The 19,226-nt window shown below is 38.7% G+C and overlaps 1 protein-coding gene across 6 annotated transcripts in view; it reads left to right on the plus strand.

Moving 5' to 3' along the window:
• LOC115263581 (GTPase-activating Rap/Ran-GAP domain-like protein 3) overlaps window positions 1–19,226 on the plus strand; it is a 598,953-nt gene that overhangs the window by 522,817 nt on the left and 56,910 nt on the right. For all 6 annotated transcript variants that reach the window (XM_062855941.1, XM_062855940.1, XM_029866830.2 and 3 more), the window contains 4 exons: window positions 8,728–8,814; window positions 9,053–9,134; window positions 9,349–9,467; window positions 17,865–18,096. In XM_062855941.1, the coding sequence (XP_062711925.1) occupies window positions 8,728–8,814; window positions 9,053–9,134; window positions 9,349–9,467; window positions 17,865–18,096 (520 nt within the window). The remainder of the gene's footprint in view (window positions 1–8,727; window positions 8,815–9,052; window positions 9,135–9,348; window positions 9,468–17,864; window positions 18,097–19,226) is intronic.

The following is a 19,226-nucleotide window of genomic DNA, read 5'->3' on the forward strand; positions in this document are numbered from 1 at the left end:
ATCACGATTGAATATTAATAGTTCAAAGAGAATTTCATTGAAAATCGTCCTAAAATTTCAAATCGCTCAAACTATTAATTCCCTCGATGAAACATTTCCAAAATTTCAGAGATAATACCTGGATACTATATCTTTCGAATGGTGGGTACCGCTTAGATGGGTATTTTATTTTGTTAATAACGGTTTTAGACACACCGTGAGGGTGGTCCAATCAAGGTTTTTGAAAACTAAAAATTTTCAAAAAATCGTAGCTTTTGAACCATTTGACCGTTTTTAAACTTCTTTTTTTTTTGTTTGAAAGCTATTAAACTGTAGTTTTTTGGCGTAACATATCAAAAAATCAGAAATGTATGCTGTTTTGTTTTTGAGATATGATTTTTTGAATGTAGAGAGTCATATATTTTAGTACTAGCTACTCTAAAATTGCTCGAAATTGCAAATTCTCATAAAACTATGCATAGTATTGCTTTTTATAGTGATTCCTGGTGGTTTTGGTATCCAAAATATTATAAGCAATCAAAATATAATGATGATTAACCTGGGCTTGTTAGGGGAATATCTGTAAATAAAAAGAAAATCGCGTTAAGTACTGTTCCTTTGAATTCCACTAAGAATTTGCATCCTTTGACAGATACGTATTTCGACCTCAACTGTAAGGTCGTCTTCAGTGTCTTGTACTTGACTCGACTCAAGGAACAGTACTTAACGCGATTTTCTTTTTTTTTAATTATCAAAATATAATCAAATTTAAAAGAGTGTCTTGTATGGGAAAATTTGACCTTTTATTTTCAAAAAATCATATCTCAAAAACTAAAAAACATACATCTCTGATTTTTTTATATGTTACGCCAAATTTCCTGAATTTTCTGATAAAAATATAAAACCAGGGTACCTCTTTGGTCCCGAGACCATGAAAACGTGAAAAAACTAATATATTTGCATATTTTACAGTACTCTTTACATTTAAGCCCCTTTAACGTATTTTTCCTGAAAACTACAATTCAATAGCTTTCAAGCAAAAAAAGAAGCTTAAAATCGGTTAACTGGTTCAAAAGTTACGATTTTTTGAAAATTTTTAGTTTTGAAAAACCTTAATTTTTAGGACCACCCTATATGAAAATTGGTCACCCTAATGACGAAATAAAAAAAATACGGGTCTAATTATTTCCGGAGAACTACAAGCCCACCAAGTTTCACGACAATCGGAGATGCACTATATCGTTTTTCTATGGAATGGCTGTATGTCTATAATAGAAACGATTGTTCAGCAGCGTGGTGGCTCTCTGAACCTTTCTCTTCATCGGCTTACGTCCCTTTTGGAACGAAGCGCAAAAAAAATGAAGTCTTCAAAAAAAAGTTTTAAATTTCCCAACAAAACAATAATTCTTGTTCCACATTTAGAAGAACTATTTTTCAAATTTTGATTTCTTGCTTCATAAATCTTCATAATTTTGATTTCTTGCTTCATAAATCTTCATAAATCGGAAATAAAAAATATGCGACAGATAAAACTTTTTCAAGTTTTACGGTTTTTGTCCAATTTTTGGTCAACTTGTTGTGGTAAATCCCACATGCAACGTAAACAGAAGTTTGTTTGCACACATGCAAATAGAAGCAATGGCTCACCTAGTCAACCAGTGATCGTAAAAGATGTTGCATAAGATGTTAAGGTGGAGACGATATGCGTACATTTTACATGCGCCTAAATGGAGACATGCACGCATATGGCCTCCACTTTATCATCTCATGCAACATCTTATACGATTGCTGGTTGTATGGGCAGTTATTAAAACAGTTTACATCACACAAAGCATAGACTAAACAGACGAAAAAACTATGCAAACCTGTAATTGGGGGATATGGCAATAAATATATTTGATTTTTATCCCGTTATTACAGTGCAAATGACATAAACTCAAATTAAACCGATTATAATAGCGACGAAGTGGTTCGAAATTTGGCCATAGTAGAAATTTAGACAGTTTTCAAGCTGGCGATAACTGGTACGCTCAGCCTACCAACAGTATGATTTTTTTTAAGTTTTGAGTTTGTAAATCATTTCCGCATCTTCACACTCGCCGAATGACAAGAATGCCACAATAATGGTAAAGTGTCGTTAATAATAGTAATAATAACAACACTCGCCGCAGCAAGTGAACATGAATGATCACTAGTATGTTTGCTTCACCAGCCAACTGAGGGACAACAGTCGCAGTTGGTTCGGTTTTTCTTCGCTCTCTTTGCGTGTTCCTTCGTAGTGGTTGCTGGCGCTGATAACTGGTCGTATATTTCATATTCTCCTAGATTCAAGCACTGGCTGAAAGCGTTTTAACCCTTTGAAGCCGGAATTTTTACAAGAACGGTAGAATATTATGAAGAATATTTTTTCTGGATATCCTAGGTCATCCAAACTATTCTTGAGTTTAGATCTTTAAGTCTATGGGTCTAACGGTAACTTCTTTCATTATACAAAGTTACGATTTGTAGTCTATCATATCCAGTAAGTCTTCTGAAAGTTCAACAGACATTATCAGATCAGTCGGGATATCCTAGGTCATCCAAACTGTTCTTGAGTTTATATTCTAAAATCTACGGGTGTAACGGTAACTTCTTTCATTATACAAAGCTACGATTTGTAATCTATCATGTCCAATAAGTCTTCAGAAAGGTTAATAGACAATATCAGATCAGTCGGGATATCCTAGGTCATCCGAACTGTTCTTGAGTTTACATCCTGAAGTCTACGGGTGTAACGATAACTTCTTTCATTATACAGAGCTGTGATTTATAAACTTTCATGTCCAGTAAGTCTTCTGAAAGGTCAATAGACAACATCAGATAAGTCGGGATATCCTAGGTCATCCAAATTGTTCTTGTGTTTAGGTCCTAAAGTCTGCGGGTGTAACGATAACTTCTTTTATTAAACAAAGCTGCGATTTGTAATGTATCATGTCCATTAAGCATTCTGAAAGGTTTATAGAGGTTATCAGATCAGCAGGATATCCTAGGTCATCCAAACTGATCTTGAGTGTAGATCCTTAAGTCTGCGAAGATAACGGTAACTTCTTTCATTATACAAAGCTACGAGTTGTAATCTATCATGTTCAGTAAATCTTCTGAAAGGTTAATATTAATAGACAATATCAGATCAGTCGGCATATCCCAGGTCATCCAAACAGTTCTTGAGTTTAGATCCTAAAGTCAACGGGTGTAACGGTAACTTCTTTCATAATACAAAGCTACGATTTGTAATCTATTCTGACCAGTAAGTCTTCTAAAATATTAATAGATAATATCAGATCAGTCGAGATATCCTAGGTTATCCAAACTGTTCTTGAGCTTAGATCCTAAGGACTGCGGTTGTAACGGTAATTTCTTCCATTATACAAAGCTACGATTTGTAAACTTTCAATCTTTCAACTCTTCTGAAAAGGCAATAGACAATATCAGATCAGTCGGCATATCCCAGGTCATCCAAACATTTCTTGAGTTTAGATCCTAAAGTCAACGGGTGTAACGGTAACTTCTTTCATAATATTATGACCAGTAAGTCTTCTAAAATATTAATAGACAATATCAGATCAATCGAGATATCCTAGGTCATCCAAACTGTTCTTAAGCTTAGATCCTAAGGACTGCGGGTGTAACGGTAACTTCTTCCATTATACAAAGCTACGATTTGTAACCTATCATGTCCAGTAAGTCTTCTGAAAGTTACAGTGGTTGTTTTCATCAACTAAGCTTCATAACAGTAAGGATGCTATTATCACAAAAGTAGACCTAAAGTTATGGTCTTCGGAGTAGTGTTGTTGATCTGCAATATCTCAACAGTATCTTGAAATGCCAGGGGGATAACAGATTACAGTTTAAAGTTCATTGTGAGAATAACTACTGTTACTATGAAGAGCTAAACTTCTGAATAGTTTGGACGACCCTCAATGTCTCAAAGGTTCATAATAATATATATTGAACTTCAGATTGGTCCAGTCACCGCGATTGATTATTAAACGTTACTCAGTATGTCAGATATAGCTGATATTACGAGTGTAGACCTGAATTTTTGAACTCAAAGATAGTTTGGATAACCTGGAACATTCCCATAGTGTCTCTAAATGACATTTGAGGTTTCAAGAGCTTCACGGATCTCAGCAGACTATGCTATGCAGTTATTTATGGCGAAAACTCTTAAAGTTATTCTTGTAGATTTGAAGGACTTCATTATAGAACAGTTTTGACGACCCTGAATGTCTTAAAGGTTTATAATAAGCTAGTAGACTTCAGTTACTGTGGTTGGTTATGCAGCGGTACTCAGTATAACAGATATGGATGCTATTACGAGTGTAGACCTGAAGTCCTGAACTCCAAAGTGGTTTGGCTTACCTGGAATATCCCTGTAGTGCCTCTAAATGACATTTGATATATCAATAGCTTCGCGGATCCTAGCAGATTATGCAATACTATTATTTATGGCGAAAACACTTACAGTTTTTCTTGTAGACTTGAAGGACTTCATTATAAAACAGTTTGGACGACCCTGAATGTCCCAAAGGTTTATAATAAGTTAGTGAACTTCAGATTGCTCCAGTAACTGCGGTTGATTATGCAACGTTACTCAGTATAACAGATATGGCTACTGTTACGAGTGTAGATCTGAAGTTCTGAACTCGAAGGTAGTTTGGCTAACCTGGAATATCCCTATAGTATATATAAATGACATTGTTGATGTCAGGAGCTTCACGGATCCCAGTAGATTTTGCAATGCTATTATTTGTGGCGAAAATACATAAAATTACTCATGTAGATTTGAAGGGCTTCTCTATAGGACCAGTTTGGAACACCTAGAACATCACAGAATATAAAGCACCTTTTGATATTCTTGACGAAGGCTAAATGAATACATATAAACGTAACCCACATCCAAGTTCAGCTTTTAGAACAACTGGTGTGTCAATTTCGTTTTTTCAAATTTCATGGTGTTCAGGATGTTCTAGGTTATCAATGAAGTCCCAAATACAAATATTCTCATTTTTTTTCCTAATAGAGGACTCAATTTGCAACAACTTTGTCGAAGACTGTATTCTGTTTTATCGAATGGGTGAATTTATACAGCCGTTTCTATGTTGGGGTCATATATGACCCCTTTGGCTCCAAAGGGTTAAGGCGTTTCTGAAGGTTTCAGAGGGTTTTAGGGGCTTCTAAACCTATCACATGACTTTTACTGGGCCTCTTGGGGGGTTTCAGAGGCGAATCAATGCGTTTCCGGGCGCTTCAGGAGGATTAAGGCGGGTTTTAGGGGGCCACCCAAGTGAGTTTCACGGGGGTTCCACTGGATTTTAGAGGCGTTTCAAGGCATTTCAATGCATTTTGATGCGTTTCTTGGAAATTCAGGGCGTTTAAGGAAGTTTGAAAGGGACCTAAGAGGGTTTCACATGCTAAAATACGCTCAGGTGGGCTTCACGGGTAATTCAGGTGAGATTTCACAAACATTACAAGGCGTTTCAATGCGTTTCAGGAGGCCAGGAGGTGAGGAAAAGTTCCCAGAAGAATCCCTGGAGGAATTGCATGAGGAATCCTTGGAGCGATTTCTGAAGCAATTCCGTGATGGGATTCAAGAAGGAATCCCTGGAAGGATTTCTGGTGGAATCCCTGGATTAGTTTCTGAAGGTATCCCTGAGGGATTTCTTGGAAAAGATCCTAGAAGAATTTCTGGATATGGACCAGTTGTTCGCCATCCGCCAGGTGTTGCAGAAATGCCGCGAATACAACGTGCCCACACATCACTTGTTCATCGATTTCAAATCGGCGTATGATACAATCGATCGAGAACAGCTATGGCAGATTATGCACGAATACGGATTCCCGGATAAACTGATACGATTAATCAAGGCGACGATAGATCGAGTGATGCGCGTAGTTCGAGTATCAGGGACACTCTCGAGTCCCTTCGAATCTCGCAGAGGGTTACGGCAAGGTGATGGTCTTTCGTGCTTGCTGTTCAACATTGCTTTAGAAGGTGTAATAAGGAGAGCGGGGATAAACACGAGTGGAACGATTTTCACGAAGTCCGTTCAGTTGCTTGGTTTCGCTGATGATATTGATATTATAGCTCGTATATTTGATACGATGGCGGAAACGTACATCCGACTGAGGAGTGAAGCCAGGCGAATCGGATTAGTCATTAATGTGTCGAAGACAAAATACATGATAGCAAAGGGCTCCAGGGAGGAATCACCGCGCCCGCCATCCCGAATTTATGTCAACGTTGATGAAATCGAGGCGGTTGAAGAATTCGTGTACTTGAGCTCACTGGTGACCGCCGACAACGACACCAGCAGAGAAATTCAGAGGCGCATTGTGGCAGGAAATCGTGCTTACTTTGGACTCCGCAGAACTCTACGATCGAATAAAGTTCGCCGTAACACGAAGTTGACTATCTACAAAACGCTGATTAGACCGGTAGTCCTCTATGGGCACGAAACATGGACCCTACGTGCAGAGGACCAACGCGCCCTTGGAGTTTTCGAACGGAAGCTGTTGCGTACCATCTACGGCGGAGTGCAGATGGAGGACGGGACTTGGAGAAGGCGAATGAACCACGTGCTGAGAGAAACAACCATCGTCCATACCGCGAAAATCGGGAGGCTACGGTGGGCGGGTCACATCATCAGGATGTCGGATAGCAACCCGACTAAAATGATTCTCGAGAGTCATCCGACCGGTACAAGACGACGTGGAGCGCAGCGAGCTAGGTGGGTCGACCAAGTGGAGGACGATCTGCGGACCCTACGCAGAGTGCGGAAGTGGAGACAAACAGCCATGGGCCATTCCACTCGGCTACTATGTACAGCAGAGGCCACCCCGGCCTTAGCCTGATCGGTAAGGTAAGGTACGAATCACTGGAGGAGACACCCAGGATAAATTCCCGGAGAAGTTTTTGATTAAATCCCTAGAGGAATTCGTGAAGCAATCTCTGAAGGAATCCATAATGGAATCACTGAAACTATGGGAAGATTCGTGGAGGAACTCTTCGATGCGCTCTTGCAGAAGTATCTGTAAGAATTTCTGAAAGAATCGTGGGAGGAATTTCTGAAGCATTTCTTGGATCAAACCATAATCACTATCACTATCGGTACCCCGCAAGACGTCAATGAAAGAATTCACGAAGTAGAAATTCCTGGAGAAGTCCCTTGGGGAATTCCTGGAAGAATTTAAGAAGGTGTTCCTGGAGGAACCCCAGGTCTCACCATGGCCATGATCACACCAGCAGCACATGGATCTAGAAAGTCTTTCTCTCTCTTTACTGGAACCGGTTCCGGCATATCCGGACAATTTGGCATGTTGTTTTTGCATTCTATGAAAATTACAGTGCATGCGGATGTTGGAGTGTTATTGGGAAATGTTCATTTTTGGTGTAGTGGTTCACGCATTGGTGCATGGATGTTAGAAAAGACGCGGACACCGTCTTCAGCCAGAAGCTGTACAGTCAGAATGAAACCTAACACTAGAAAAGGGACACACGGAACAAGCCACTGACATACGCAGAAGAAATGATTCTCATCGCCCGGAGCGGGAATCGAACCCTCACCCCACAGCATGGTGCGATTGAAAGCTTGGTGATCCTAACCGCACCACGGCTACGAGACTGCACATGTTAGGTGTAAAAATAATAGATTGTGTGGAGATCACTGTGAAACGGCACAGTGTTGCATAACTTGTAGGCTAGGGTGGCCCAGGAGGGTAAATTCCGTAACACAGTGCAATGAAAATAAAACCAAACAAGTTGGACTAATTTGATTCGCTTGGATTCTCATAACTTATTCTTCTTGCAGCACGTATTTAAAATCATCGCGCAGTATTGAAATGCCCTCCCCCGTGGTTGATGGTCCTGTTAGCATCAAAAAAGAACATCCGCACGCCACTCCGCCAGGCGCCAAGGCATGAGGCAAATATTTATATCTCAGGAAAAGTTTTCAATAAGTTCTTCCCATGTTGTCTTTGCCCAGCATCACAAGCTCAGCAGGCAAAGCAAAGGCAAGTTCAAGGGCAGAATCTGAGCACCACAGTCTGTGAAGGTGGCGTCGTGGCGTGGCAGTCGGCATCAAGCAGTGGGTGATTTGAAATTCATCGAGGTCACGTTTGCTTACCATGCGGATTGTGGAAAGTCGGTGAGCAGATACCTACTTGTGAAGTTCTTCAGTGGCACAGATAGCACAGATCTTCTTGCATAGAAAATATCATGTGAATCATAAAATTAACAGAAAGAGCCATAACATTGTCGAGTTGGTTGGTTTTATGGCAGTATGAAGGACCTGGCTGAAATACAGAATAGCATGTGCTTCCAAAAAGCACTCTCTTAGTTAGCGGGGGAGCATACACAATTACGACCATGTTTTTAATTATTCACATTTTGCCCCCAGTTAGTGGCAACTGTAGTGGCATTAGGTATCTATCTAGTCTAACTGCTCGTGGACGCCCCATCATTATCGTGGAGTGTGCTTATCTTTCGCTTTTCGAAGCGGTAGACTAGAATGACGACGATACTATTATGTCTGTCGACAAAGCAGGACTTAACGATGATCTACGCCATAATTGCCGCATCGGTTTGCCGGAAGAAGTCTCGTTTCCGCCTTCCCATTGTAGACTGAACTTCTTCACTGTGCAGTAAATACAAAGAGGATAACAATGCTTTGTTCTGATTGTTTTCTTATTTTCTTTTGTCATCCACAGCTTCCACAGTCGGAAATCGACGGGCTGGACCCGAACTGTCGACGCTTCCGGCTGGAGAATGGTGAATCACTGGCGGAGAAAGATGAAGTATGGATTGGTTTTTAATTTCATTCTTCGTTATTGACTGTTAAAAATGGAGAAAGATCTACCTTCTTAGTTTAACATATGTATTGTTTAGCTTAGCGTTGAAGAAGTGATTATCTGTTTTTTTTTTTCAAAATTACACTCCTTATTTCGCTTTTGAATAATAGCTATGTAGGATGACATTTATTCCCCCTTTTTTTCTTCCATAAATCGGGTTCATCGAACTTCACGCCGACTGCAGGTTTTCGGTTCACCAAGTACACCCATCCTGGAAAACCCCGAGCACCAAACGAGATGGTACTTCAAGTATTTCCTAGGAAAACGTAAGTATTGTTACGGAAGCATCACATTAGCTACCTACGGAATATTTACGCACAGTCATGCTGGCCACTTCGTCGGAAGGAAATGATGATTTTTCCCTTTTTTTTCCTCCCATGCTAAAAATACCGCCCTCTTTTCGGATCCCATCGTAAACCTCATCCTCGCCGAAACGGAAAACTACCATCGCCGTCTTAACGTTGGCGTTGAGCGACGCAGTTCACCAGAACTACGTGGGAATAGATTCGGAGAAAAACCCATATTTTTTATCCATCGTCTCGCAGGACTCCGGTAGCAAATGTATGCCCCTGTACAGGGTGATGGTGTTTCGGAAGCAGGTACGTGGTGGAACAGTAGCTACCTTTTAAGATTTCCATTTTCCCGCTTTTTTGTGCTTCCTCATCCGATTGTCATCCGGGGCGATTTAATCGCTCATAAAGCGGCAGGTCGTTTCTAACCTGTGGGTTCGTGGAAGCAATTAAGTCATCCGGAAAGCCCGGTTTAATCGTTCTCCTGTCGCCGTCCTAGCCGGCGTCCATCGTCGTCGCCGTCGTCTGCTCAGAGTCCTACATAAACATTCCATTACGGCTGGGAATGATCTCCGGAGAGTAGGGTAACAACACTAATTGTCAATTTGGATGCCATGAATACTTTTCGACTGCGTCGAGAGAAAACGGTTTGTGCTTCTACCTTTGGGAATCAGACTTAGATAATATGGGCGATTAGGATAGAAAATAAGGAACGAGAGTTTATTTCCACGAACATTGCTTGCCCGGAGATATGGACAACATTCACGACATAATGGGTCTTTCGAAGAAACATTAAATAGAATCTGTTAACGAGGATTGGAGACATTCATGCAACATTGATTATTTTTTTAGACGGTTTAAAGAACTGTTTTAAGTACCGTTGCGCGGGGCTACTTTTGAAATTCGGGGCTACTTTGGACACTTTTGAATATGGATTTTTTTAATTCAAAATATGGTTCAAATCTGTTTGAAGTCTTTGGGACTATTATAAAGCAGAGCGTTAATGAATAATCATAAATTTAATCATGATTAATGATTAATGATTAAGATTAATCAAAATCATTAATCATAATCACAAAAAATCTCATTTAATCATTAATCATTAATCTTAATCACACTGTTTTTGCAATCTAATCATTAATCAGTAATCATAATCATAAGAAAAAATATTAATCAATCATTAATCATTCATCACCAAAAATGATTCATTATATAAAATAAAAGATTCAATTTAAATTTGTTCAAATGCTGTTCTAAATAATATAATTTATGATTCTTTTTTCAAAAATCTTCCGGACAGAGCTACCTTTTACCTTTGAAACTTCAAAAACATGTTAAACAATAAATATATTTTAATCATTTTCAGTTTTTTGTGATTGATTATTCATGATTAATCATGATTTTTAATCAATGAGGCATTTTTAATCATTAGTCATAATCAATAATCACAGATAAAACCAATTTTAATCATTAATCATAATCTTTAATCATCCTAAAAATAAAATTAATCATTAATCATAATCAATAATCACCAAAATTGGAATTTTAATCATCAATGATTAATCATGATTAAAAATTTTGTTAATCATGAACGCTCTGTTATAAAGCAATACTTTTCCCTTCATTTGGTTGAAATTATTTTTCAAACAGACCGTTTATTGCTTGTCAGGGCGCCAAAAAACATCGAATAAACCAATAAAATATACATAACGTATCAGAACATCTGGTCTGTAAGCATTGTTTTTACAGTTCATAAATTTCAAAGGGTTGACCAATTCATTCAAAATGTATCAACGTATCATATACAATCGAATATAACATTATACATTATAAATGACCGTTTCACCTAAATAATGGATTGATGGCCCTTTTTCTCAGGCTATCTATATAGCAATATCACGCTGCCCTTAATACCAAAGGTAGCACAGAACCATCTTAAAACGCATATTTATATTAAAATCATGTCTGATATAGTATGCTACAGTATTGGTACAAAGCAGTTTTCTGAATAACCCTGGAATTTGAAATGCAGTTTTGTTATAGATAAAAATGTCCAAAGTAGCCCCCATCCGGTTCTATATGAAATGTGTCCGATTAATGTATGAACAACTTTTTTGTTTATTGATCGATTTAGTTCAAATTTTGCATACATCCTACATACATACTCACGATTATTATGTGTAAAAATTGTGGAAATCCATTCACTTCTCTGGGAGTTATAATGTCATAAAATTGAAAAACCACGAAAAAGTGTAAAAAGAAGCCCCGCACGACGGTATATGACTTTCAACATATTTCTCGCATAACAGATTTATTAAATTTCTACTCACTGATTTTAAAAATTGAAACAATTTTTGTATTAATAAAATGAAAGTGTACTTTTACTGCGTTGGGCAACAAGAGATTTTAGTGCACAAACCACATGGCTATGTTGCCCTTCACGAACATTTACTAGATTTGCTAGATCATCGGAACGTACTAAGTAAAACTTAAAACTAGAAGTCATGGAATGTTGATTAATTGGAAAATTGTGAAAAGAAAATCGTGTTCTGGTGGGATTCGACTCAATATTCGCTAAAACGGCGCTTCAACCAATTAAGCCACACAACAGTTCACGATTCTGCGGATTAGAATGCCAAACTGACTCCGAGCCCAAACCATGAACACTCCTATTTTCATAATTTCATCCCTCTTTCGGTTTAGGTGCCAACCTCTTGGTTCAAATGCTGTGGTTTTCCAAGTCAAGTATTAATAAAAACATTTTATTTTTGACCCTTGAGTGATCGCGCTGTTGTATTTTGTTCAACACGTTGAAAAATTTCGCTTCTGATACTCAACATTAGCGTCGTGTTGGTGGTGATGTCCAACCGCACGACTGACGAAAGGAATAAAAAAAAACTGCGTTGGATTTAAGGACAGACTTGTTGGAGTCCCAAATGGCTGCCACGATGGCCGACTTTGGCACCTACTAACGATTTCGAGTGCATAAATCTCTTCGTAAACAAAACCAGCACACCTGAATTTCTTATTTGAAGCTTATTACAAGTAAGCCAGAACAAAATAATAGTAGAGATTTGTGCATTTGAATTCCTGATGCATTGCTGAAGCGTGATTTCAAGACGTTTGTCCTTTAGCTCTCAGGCGGTGGTGATAACAAAGGTGCCTCACAAGACAGTGCCTACAAATCCCCGTTACACTATTAACTTATTAAGAGGAGCAGGATTTCCAGTTGAAATGTTCTCCAACAACAGGAAGAAGAAAATCAAGAAGTATCCGTAAACTCCATCCATGATTTCTTTCTGGGATTTTTTTTTTTCAAAAATCTCATTGAAATTTCTTCAGCGATTATCTGGATTCCCAGAAATTTTCAAATAATTTACAAGCAATTCGTTGGAGTATTTCCGCAATATCTTCAGAAATTCATCTAGGAATTCTATCAGCATAGTCATCAAGCATTGTATTTCATCAAGGACTCTATAGCGAATTCCTCCAGGAATTTCTTTAAAAAATTTCTTCAAGAATCCTTGGTGAGCTTCTGCAGGGGTTAATGAGAGGATTATTCCAGAAATTCCATCAGGATATTTTCTGGTAGGGAATCGCGCCACTTGGGCGGTGGCTTCTATTTTCGTCTGTTTTCCGCTATAACTCAGTCAAATTTGAACCAATTGACACAATTTTTGGAATGCGGTGAGATAGGTATAGTATCTAACCGTGTACAACGTTTCAAGTCAACTGGTTCAAAATTGACTGAGTTATAGTGGAAAACAGACGAATATAGAAGCCACCGCCCAAGTGGCGCGATACCCTATTCAATAAAAAAAAATTTCTTCAGATTTTCAACAAAACTTCACCAATGACTGCTTGAGGTGCTTCTTTAAAAATTCCTGTTTAAGGCGAAACTGGAAGCATTTCTTCATTTGTTTTGGTTTTTAATTTTTCATAAAATAACGAAGCAATATTTTCAAAATCAGTCTTCGTGCACATGTAGAGTATGGATCAAGGTATGTCCTGATTTTTTTCCGTGGTGGAAAATGTTTTTCGTTTTTGCAGAAACCATTTTTGAATATAATTTCACAAAAAATGGTTTCTGCAAAAATGGAAAACTTTTCCCACCACAAAAAAATTAGATACCTACAAGATACCTTGATCCACGAAAACCGCTTTTGAAAATATTGTTTCGATATTTAACCCTTATGGGCCGGCAGGGTACCCGGGTACCCAGCACCCATTTAAAATACACGGTGTAGAAAAAAGCAAAAAGTTTGCCGGCCACAAAACGGTTAAAAAAAATCAAAAACCAAAAAAATGAGGAAATGCATCCAGTTTCGCCTTAATTTCTGCAGGGATTCGTTGGGGAATAGAGAGGTAATTCCATTAAGATTTTTTTTTCGGCAGTTCCCTCCTAGCACATTTTCGTAAATCCTTCTGGAAAATCATATGAAAATCCTCCACAGATTAATTCCATTAGTGATTCCTCAACTGAACGATAGTAAACTCCAGCGAATGCTTGGAAACCACCCTTGATACTTGATATCAAGTGAAACCATACTATTTTGGAATATTATTCATTCTTCCCCATTCTTTTGTGATTTGCTGATCTAGCATATCAACAACAATATCCTGAACATCTATGCATTACATGCAGAAATTGGCTTCTTCTTATGATAATAGCCGCTTCGATCGCACCTTATCGTTCTTCAGAATTCACCATTCATTCATTCGCTTCCGATCTAAACTGCGAAAGAAGAGCAACGAATTACAAAGCCAACAATGCAACTTTCGCATCTCATCACACTACTTGTGACGGGGATGCGTGTTTGTTCAGGACTACCCGTTTGTTCCATCTTTCTCGATTCGCTTCAGCAAATAGAAGTGAATATGAATGTAATGAGGCAAATATTCGGAGCCTTGTCCACAGCATCCTCTTTGCGGAGCTCCACCAGAGATTTTAAACCAGAATTTGTTGAGGTTTTTTTTTTTCGGAGAAATGTCAACAAAAATTTCTTAATTAAATTCTCAAAATATTTGTAGGATAGTTTATATGAGGATTTCTTCAGAATTCATTTCAGTATTTCATAAGCAATGTGTAATACCCGAAGAGTTTTCTCATTGGAGTTCATTGGATTCATTTGAATTTATTTCTTGAATTTGTTAGAAAAAATCCTTCAATGATCCTTTGCGAAACGAAATGAATGGTTCTTTAAGGAATCCTTTGAATAATGAAACCAATACTTTGAGAAATTTATGCGGAAATTTCATTGATAATTTCTCCAGGAATTTCTCAAGGGATTCTTTGGGAATTTTGCCTTTAGATCCTTGAAGAATTTCTTAAGTTATCTGAAGAAGCATTATTCTACAGTTGTTTTCAGAAATTCTTCCAGTTGTTTTATTTTTAACTTCTTCACTTACTTCACCATGATTTTTTATGGATATTGTTTGTGGAGCTGCTATAGCGACCTCTTGAGGATTTTTTTTTTCCAGGAACTCGTTTGGGTATACATCCAACGGGGTATTATTGTATGCCCTTTAGAAAAATCATTGAATTTTTAGAGCAAATCTAGATAGTTTAATACGGAACACCTCCAATCGTTCCATCAGGATTTCCTCTAGATATTTCGAAAATTATTTGAGGATTCTTTAAATTATTTCTCCAAAGAACCACAGAAGTACTTCTATATGGAGTCGTTGAATATTTTTTTTCAGATCCATTTGACAGAGTTTTTAAGAATTTTTCAGGGAAATTCCTTTGATGATTAATTAGGGATTTTCTCAAGGGATTCATTACAGGATTTTATATCTCTTTCGGGACGGAGCACGAAAAAGTAAAATCTCCTTACAAATCATTCAACTTTGGCTTTCCAGAACTCTTTGATTTCCCAACCAAACAACAATAATTTTTCCTCATTTGAAAGAAAGATCTGCCTCTCTTTATTTTGGATTTTCTTGTTGTTTATTAAAAACTTCGTCGAAAGTTAAACATCAAACTCTGCTCAAAAGATACTTCTTGAAAGACCCTTCAGATAATCGTTTAGCTTATTACATCAGAGAATTTGTTTGGAGATCCACAGTTGTGTGATCAGGTAGATTTTCGAAAGCTTGTTCTTCAGAAATGCCTCTTCCTCTGCCTCTGCCTTTGACTCATTCTCACCCCCAACGACGGTATCCAAGTTGTAGCTTGTAGAATGTGTTCTATTCGTTAAGCATGTTTTATTTCATTCAAAACAATCCGAGCAAGATTATCAAAAGGTAGAAAAATGTTGTTAGTATCCAATCTACGAAGTATACCGTAGCTATGCTAACGCTAACGCTGAGTGATTTTTTCAAACGAGCTCAGACGAAGGTTTTCGTTGCAGAGAACAACGAATTGCATTTGTAAACTGGACGAGCGATTTCGTAGGTACATACAATGAAACAGAATAAATTTTCAACTCGATGTACTTCAGGGTCTTTCAAGAACACCTAAGGGGTGTTCAAGGGAAACTCAGGGGGCTTCTGAGAGTTTCATTAGAGCTGCAGAATGGTTGAGAAGGGTATCAAGGCCTTTTAAGGATTTCCGGAGGGTTTCGGTGTTTCTGGGGGCTTTAGAGCCCTTCATGAGAGCTGAAAAGATTTCGGAGGGCTTAAGGTGGTTTTCTGTAGAGTTTTAGAAAGGACTGTGGGAAGCTCACAGAGATTTTTGAGGGGTTTTATACGTTTCAAGGTGCTTCAGTGGGTATCAGGTGGTTTCAAGCGACTTTAGTAGAGTTTGAAAAAAGACTCAGGGAGTTTTCTGAAGGGTTTTAAGATTCAAGAGGTTTCATGGGATTTTAGGGTGTTTCAGAAGATTTTAACCGAAGATTGGGCGTCTCAAGACGATTTCCTGAAAGGTTTCACTTTCAAGGCGTTACAGTGAATTTCAGAGAGTTTGTCTAAAGTTTAAAGTACGTCTGTGAGGTTCTCTATGAGGGGTTTCATGACGTTTCGAGAGATTTCAGGGGATTTCAGGAGGCTTTGGAATAGTTTAGCACTTATCCTTTCTTGAACAAAAATGGAAGTTTGTGCTATCGTAACTCTTATATTACATGCGTTGCTTGGGCTGGTTTTAATCAGTCAGATTTGTCACATTGAGGCATTCATGTTCATGCAGTTCCAACTAGAGACTTGGAAGGAGTCTGAAGAGGTCCCAGATGATTTCTGACGGAATTTCATAAAAGATCTCACAAAGAAAAGAAAAACAGAATCAGCACAATAAGAAGTATCAGAAGAAAGTCCCGGGGAAGTCCCAGAAAGAATTCTTTGAGGAATCTCAGAAAGTTTTTCTGGAGAAATCGTAGAAGAATGAATTCCTGAGCAAATCTCAGAAGGCTTCAGAGATTTCTTCTGGAATTCTATCATTAGTTCTCTTTGAATAAGTGTACCTAATCAGTTTTGTACATTTCAATTCCACCCTTTTTTGCTTATCCTTTGACAGATAGGGTATCGCGCTACTTGGGCGGTGGTTTTCTTCGTCTGTTATTTTCGTCTGTTTTCCACTGTAACTCGGTCAATTTTGAACCGATTGACTTGAAATTTTGTACACGGGTAGATACTATACCTATCTCACCGCATTCCAATAATTGTGTCAATTGGTTCAAGATTGACTGAGTTATAGTGGAAAACAGACGAATATAGAAGCCACCGCCCAAGTAGCGCGATTCCCTACGCGTATTTCGACTACCACTTGTAATCTTCCTCAGTGTCAGGTATCCAGTTTCTTCTGAGATTTCTCCTGAAGGCCATTCTGAAATGCTTCCAGTATTGCTTTCTGGTATTTCGGCACCAACATTTCAAAAGGGCGTAACTGCTTTTGCAACCAATGCCTTCTCACAGATCTGTGGGTCGTATTTCATTCATCTCACGCAATTCACATCCATTAATCGAAAGAGGAAGATTTTATCTTTCTGTTTGTGCTAGTGGATTGCTCGAGAGGGATGGGATACAGCTTTGTGAGAAGGCATTGGTTGTAAATGCAGTTACAGAATACTATTTAGGAAAAATCTTCATCCAATTAGTACTTATATTATCTTCATAAAACATCACAAATTTCTCGGAACCGCGCCAGTAATAATTTCAGGGCTTCTTCAAATGATTATTTTCATAGAATTACATATCACAAAATCCTGTTGGCCTTCAGTTTAAAATTTACTCTTATAAATTTACCACGTTTTTTTTTTTTTTTTTGAAAAATCCTAGAATATTGGAGAAGCCTTAAAAATTCCCACAGAGTATTCCAGTTGAAGGAATAAATAAAAACTGCGAGAAACTATTTTGGGAACTGAAGTTGCTGTTAAGCTAACAGAACCAACCAACAATAAGTAATTCCACAGAATTTTACAGGTATTGAGAATCAACTTTAAAAATTTCTCTGGAAGTTCTGGGGAACTCCCGCATTCCTGGAGCAAAAACCCAACATGAAACTGTTCCCACAATATTCAAGCTCGACCAAAAGTAATACTATTCATCTGAGCCATTAACGACCAACCGGACGAAATTTGAATTAATTATTGCTGAATCCAATCCCGGCATCCAAATCTCCCATAACAAATGAAATACAATCTATTTGCATTATGAAACCCGCTTTATATCTCAGTTAAATCTTATTTACTTTTTTCCATCTCTCATTTTCCTCCGTTCAACCGTCGATGAATCCAACCGTACCATCAACGTGGCCCAACGTGGCGCGTCCAGGGTGCCCAAAAGCTTGCCTTACCGTACAACCCCCAGCAGAAGCTGACGGTCAAGCAGATTCTGTCCAACTTTGCACTGATGGACGCTAGCAAATCGCCAAAGGAGGTTTTTTCGGCCGACATCCAAAAGGATTTGCTGCTGCTGGAGGAACAGGAGGGTTCGGTGAACTTCAAATTCGGCGTCGTGTACATGAAGGCTGGTCAAAAGATGGACGACGAGATGCTGAGCAATGGTAAGGCGGGATCGGTGATGGGTGGGACTTTAATGAGTGGTGCTCTCCAATATCGTCCTGAAAAGGATTGGGAAGGAAAGGGAAGGGGTGGCCTCAAAATTGTTCTTCAAGTTTTTAAAATGCTAAAGGTGAAGCCAGGGTGGTGTTGGGATCTAATTTCTGATATTTATTTCGTATTATTTCACTCACAAAATTTGTTATAATTCTCACACCCGAAATATTCAACCGTTCACTCCACTGTCCTATCCAAAAGTCCTCCTCTCTTGTCGCGCGTGGTGTCGCCTCTCCACACCGTCCCGGTTGTCGTCTTGCCGGTCTCCAATCTGTCAAAACAACAAGATGAGTCAATGTGATCAAGGTACGCATATTTCCTGATGCGTAATAATGTTCAATGCAGAACCCTACATCCCTACCTTTCTTTTAAATAAAAATAAACAACAAAACGGATTTAGTATGTGACGAAATCCTTCAGCCGTGCTGGTTCTGATCTAATTCTTTTGGATCTTTCTTCGGTTGTTTGTTCATCCACCGCATGCTCTGTTGATGTTGAATTACCTGCACCATCGTCTGTTCTTGCTTCCTCTACGCTTTCACCAGAATGTTTATCCGCCAAGCTACCACTTGCTGTACGTGGTATGGCTTTAAGATGTGCCGCACTTCTTCTAAATTTCTTTCCAGACGAAGATGAGCGGATAGTAACATCGGTTCCTCTCTTTTCAATTACTTCGTATTCTTCGGGGGCAAATTCAGTGCTCAACTTGTTATCCTTCTTGGTACGCTTAGCCAAAACGTGATCGCCTACTTCAATGTCGCTTGGGCGAGCCTTACGACGATGGTCTGCGTACACCCTTCCCTTTTCTTTCTGCATCTTATCGTTATCTCTTACAGCTTCATCACAATCTAGCGTAGAGGGAATGCTGGGTAGTTTCGTACGTAAGCGTCGTCCTAACATAAGTTCCGCTGGTGCTCTCCCTGTTGTTGGATGTACTGCTGAATGATATGTTAGCAAGTATACCCGTAGTTCTTTTCGCCAGTTTTGGCCAAGTTCTTGTGCTATTCTGAGACGCTTCAAGATAGAACGATTTTGCCGTTCCACCTCTCCGTTCATTTGGGGCCAGTAGGGGATAGTA

Source organism: Aedes albopictus, chromosome 3, assembly GCF_035046485.1.
Source record: "Aedes albopictus strain Foshan chromosome 3, AalbF5, whole genome shotgun sequence".
Classification (NCBI taxonomy): Eukaryota; Metazoa; Arthropoda; class Insecta; order Diptera; family Culicidae; genus Aedes; species Aedes albopictus.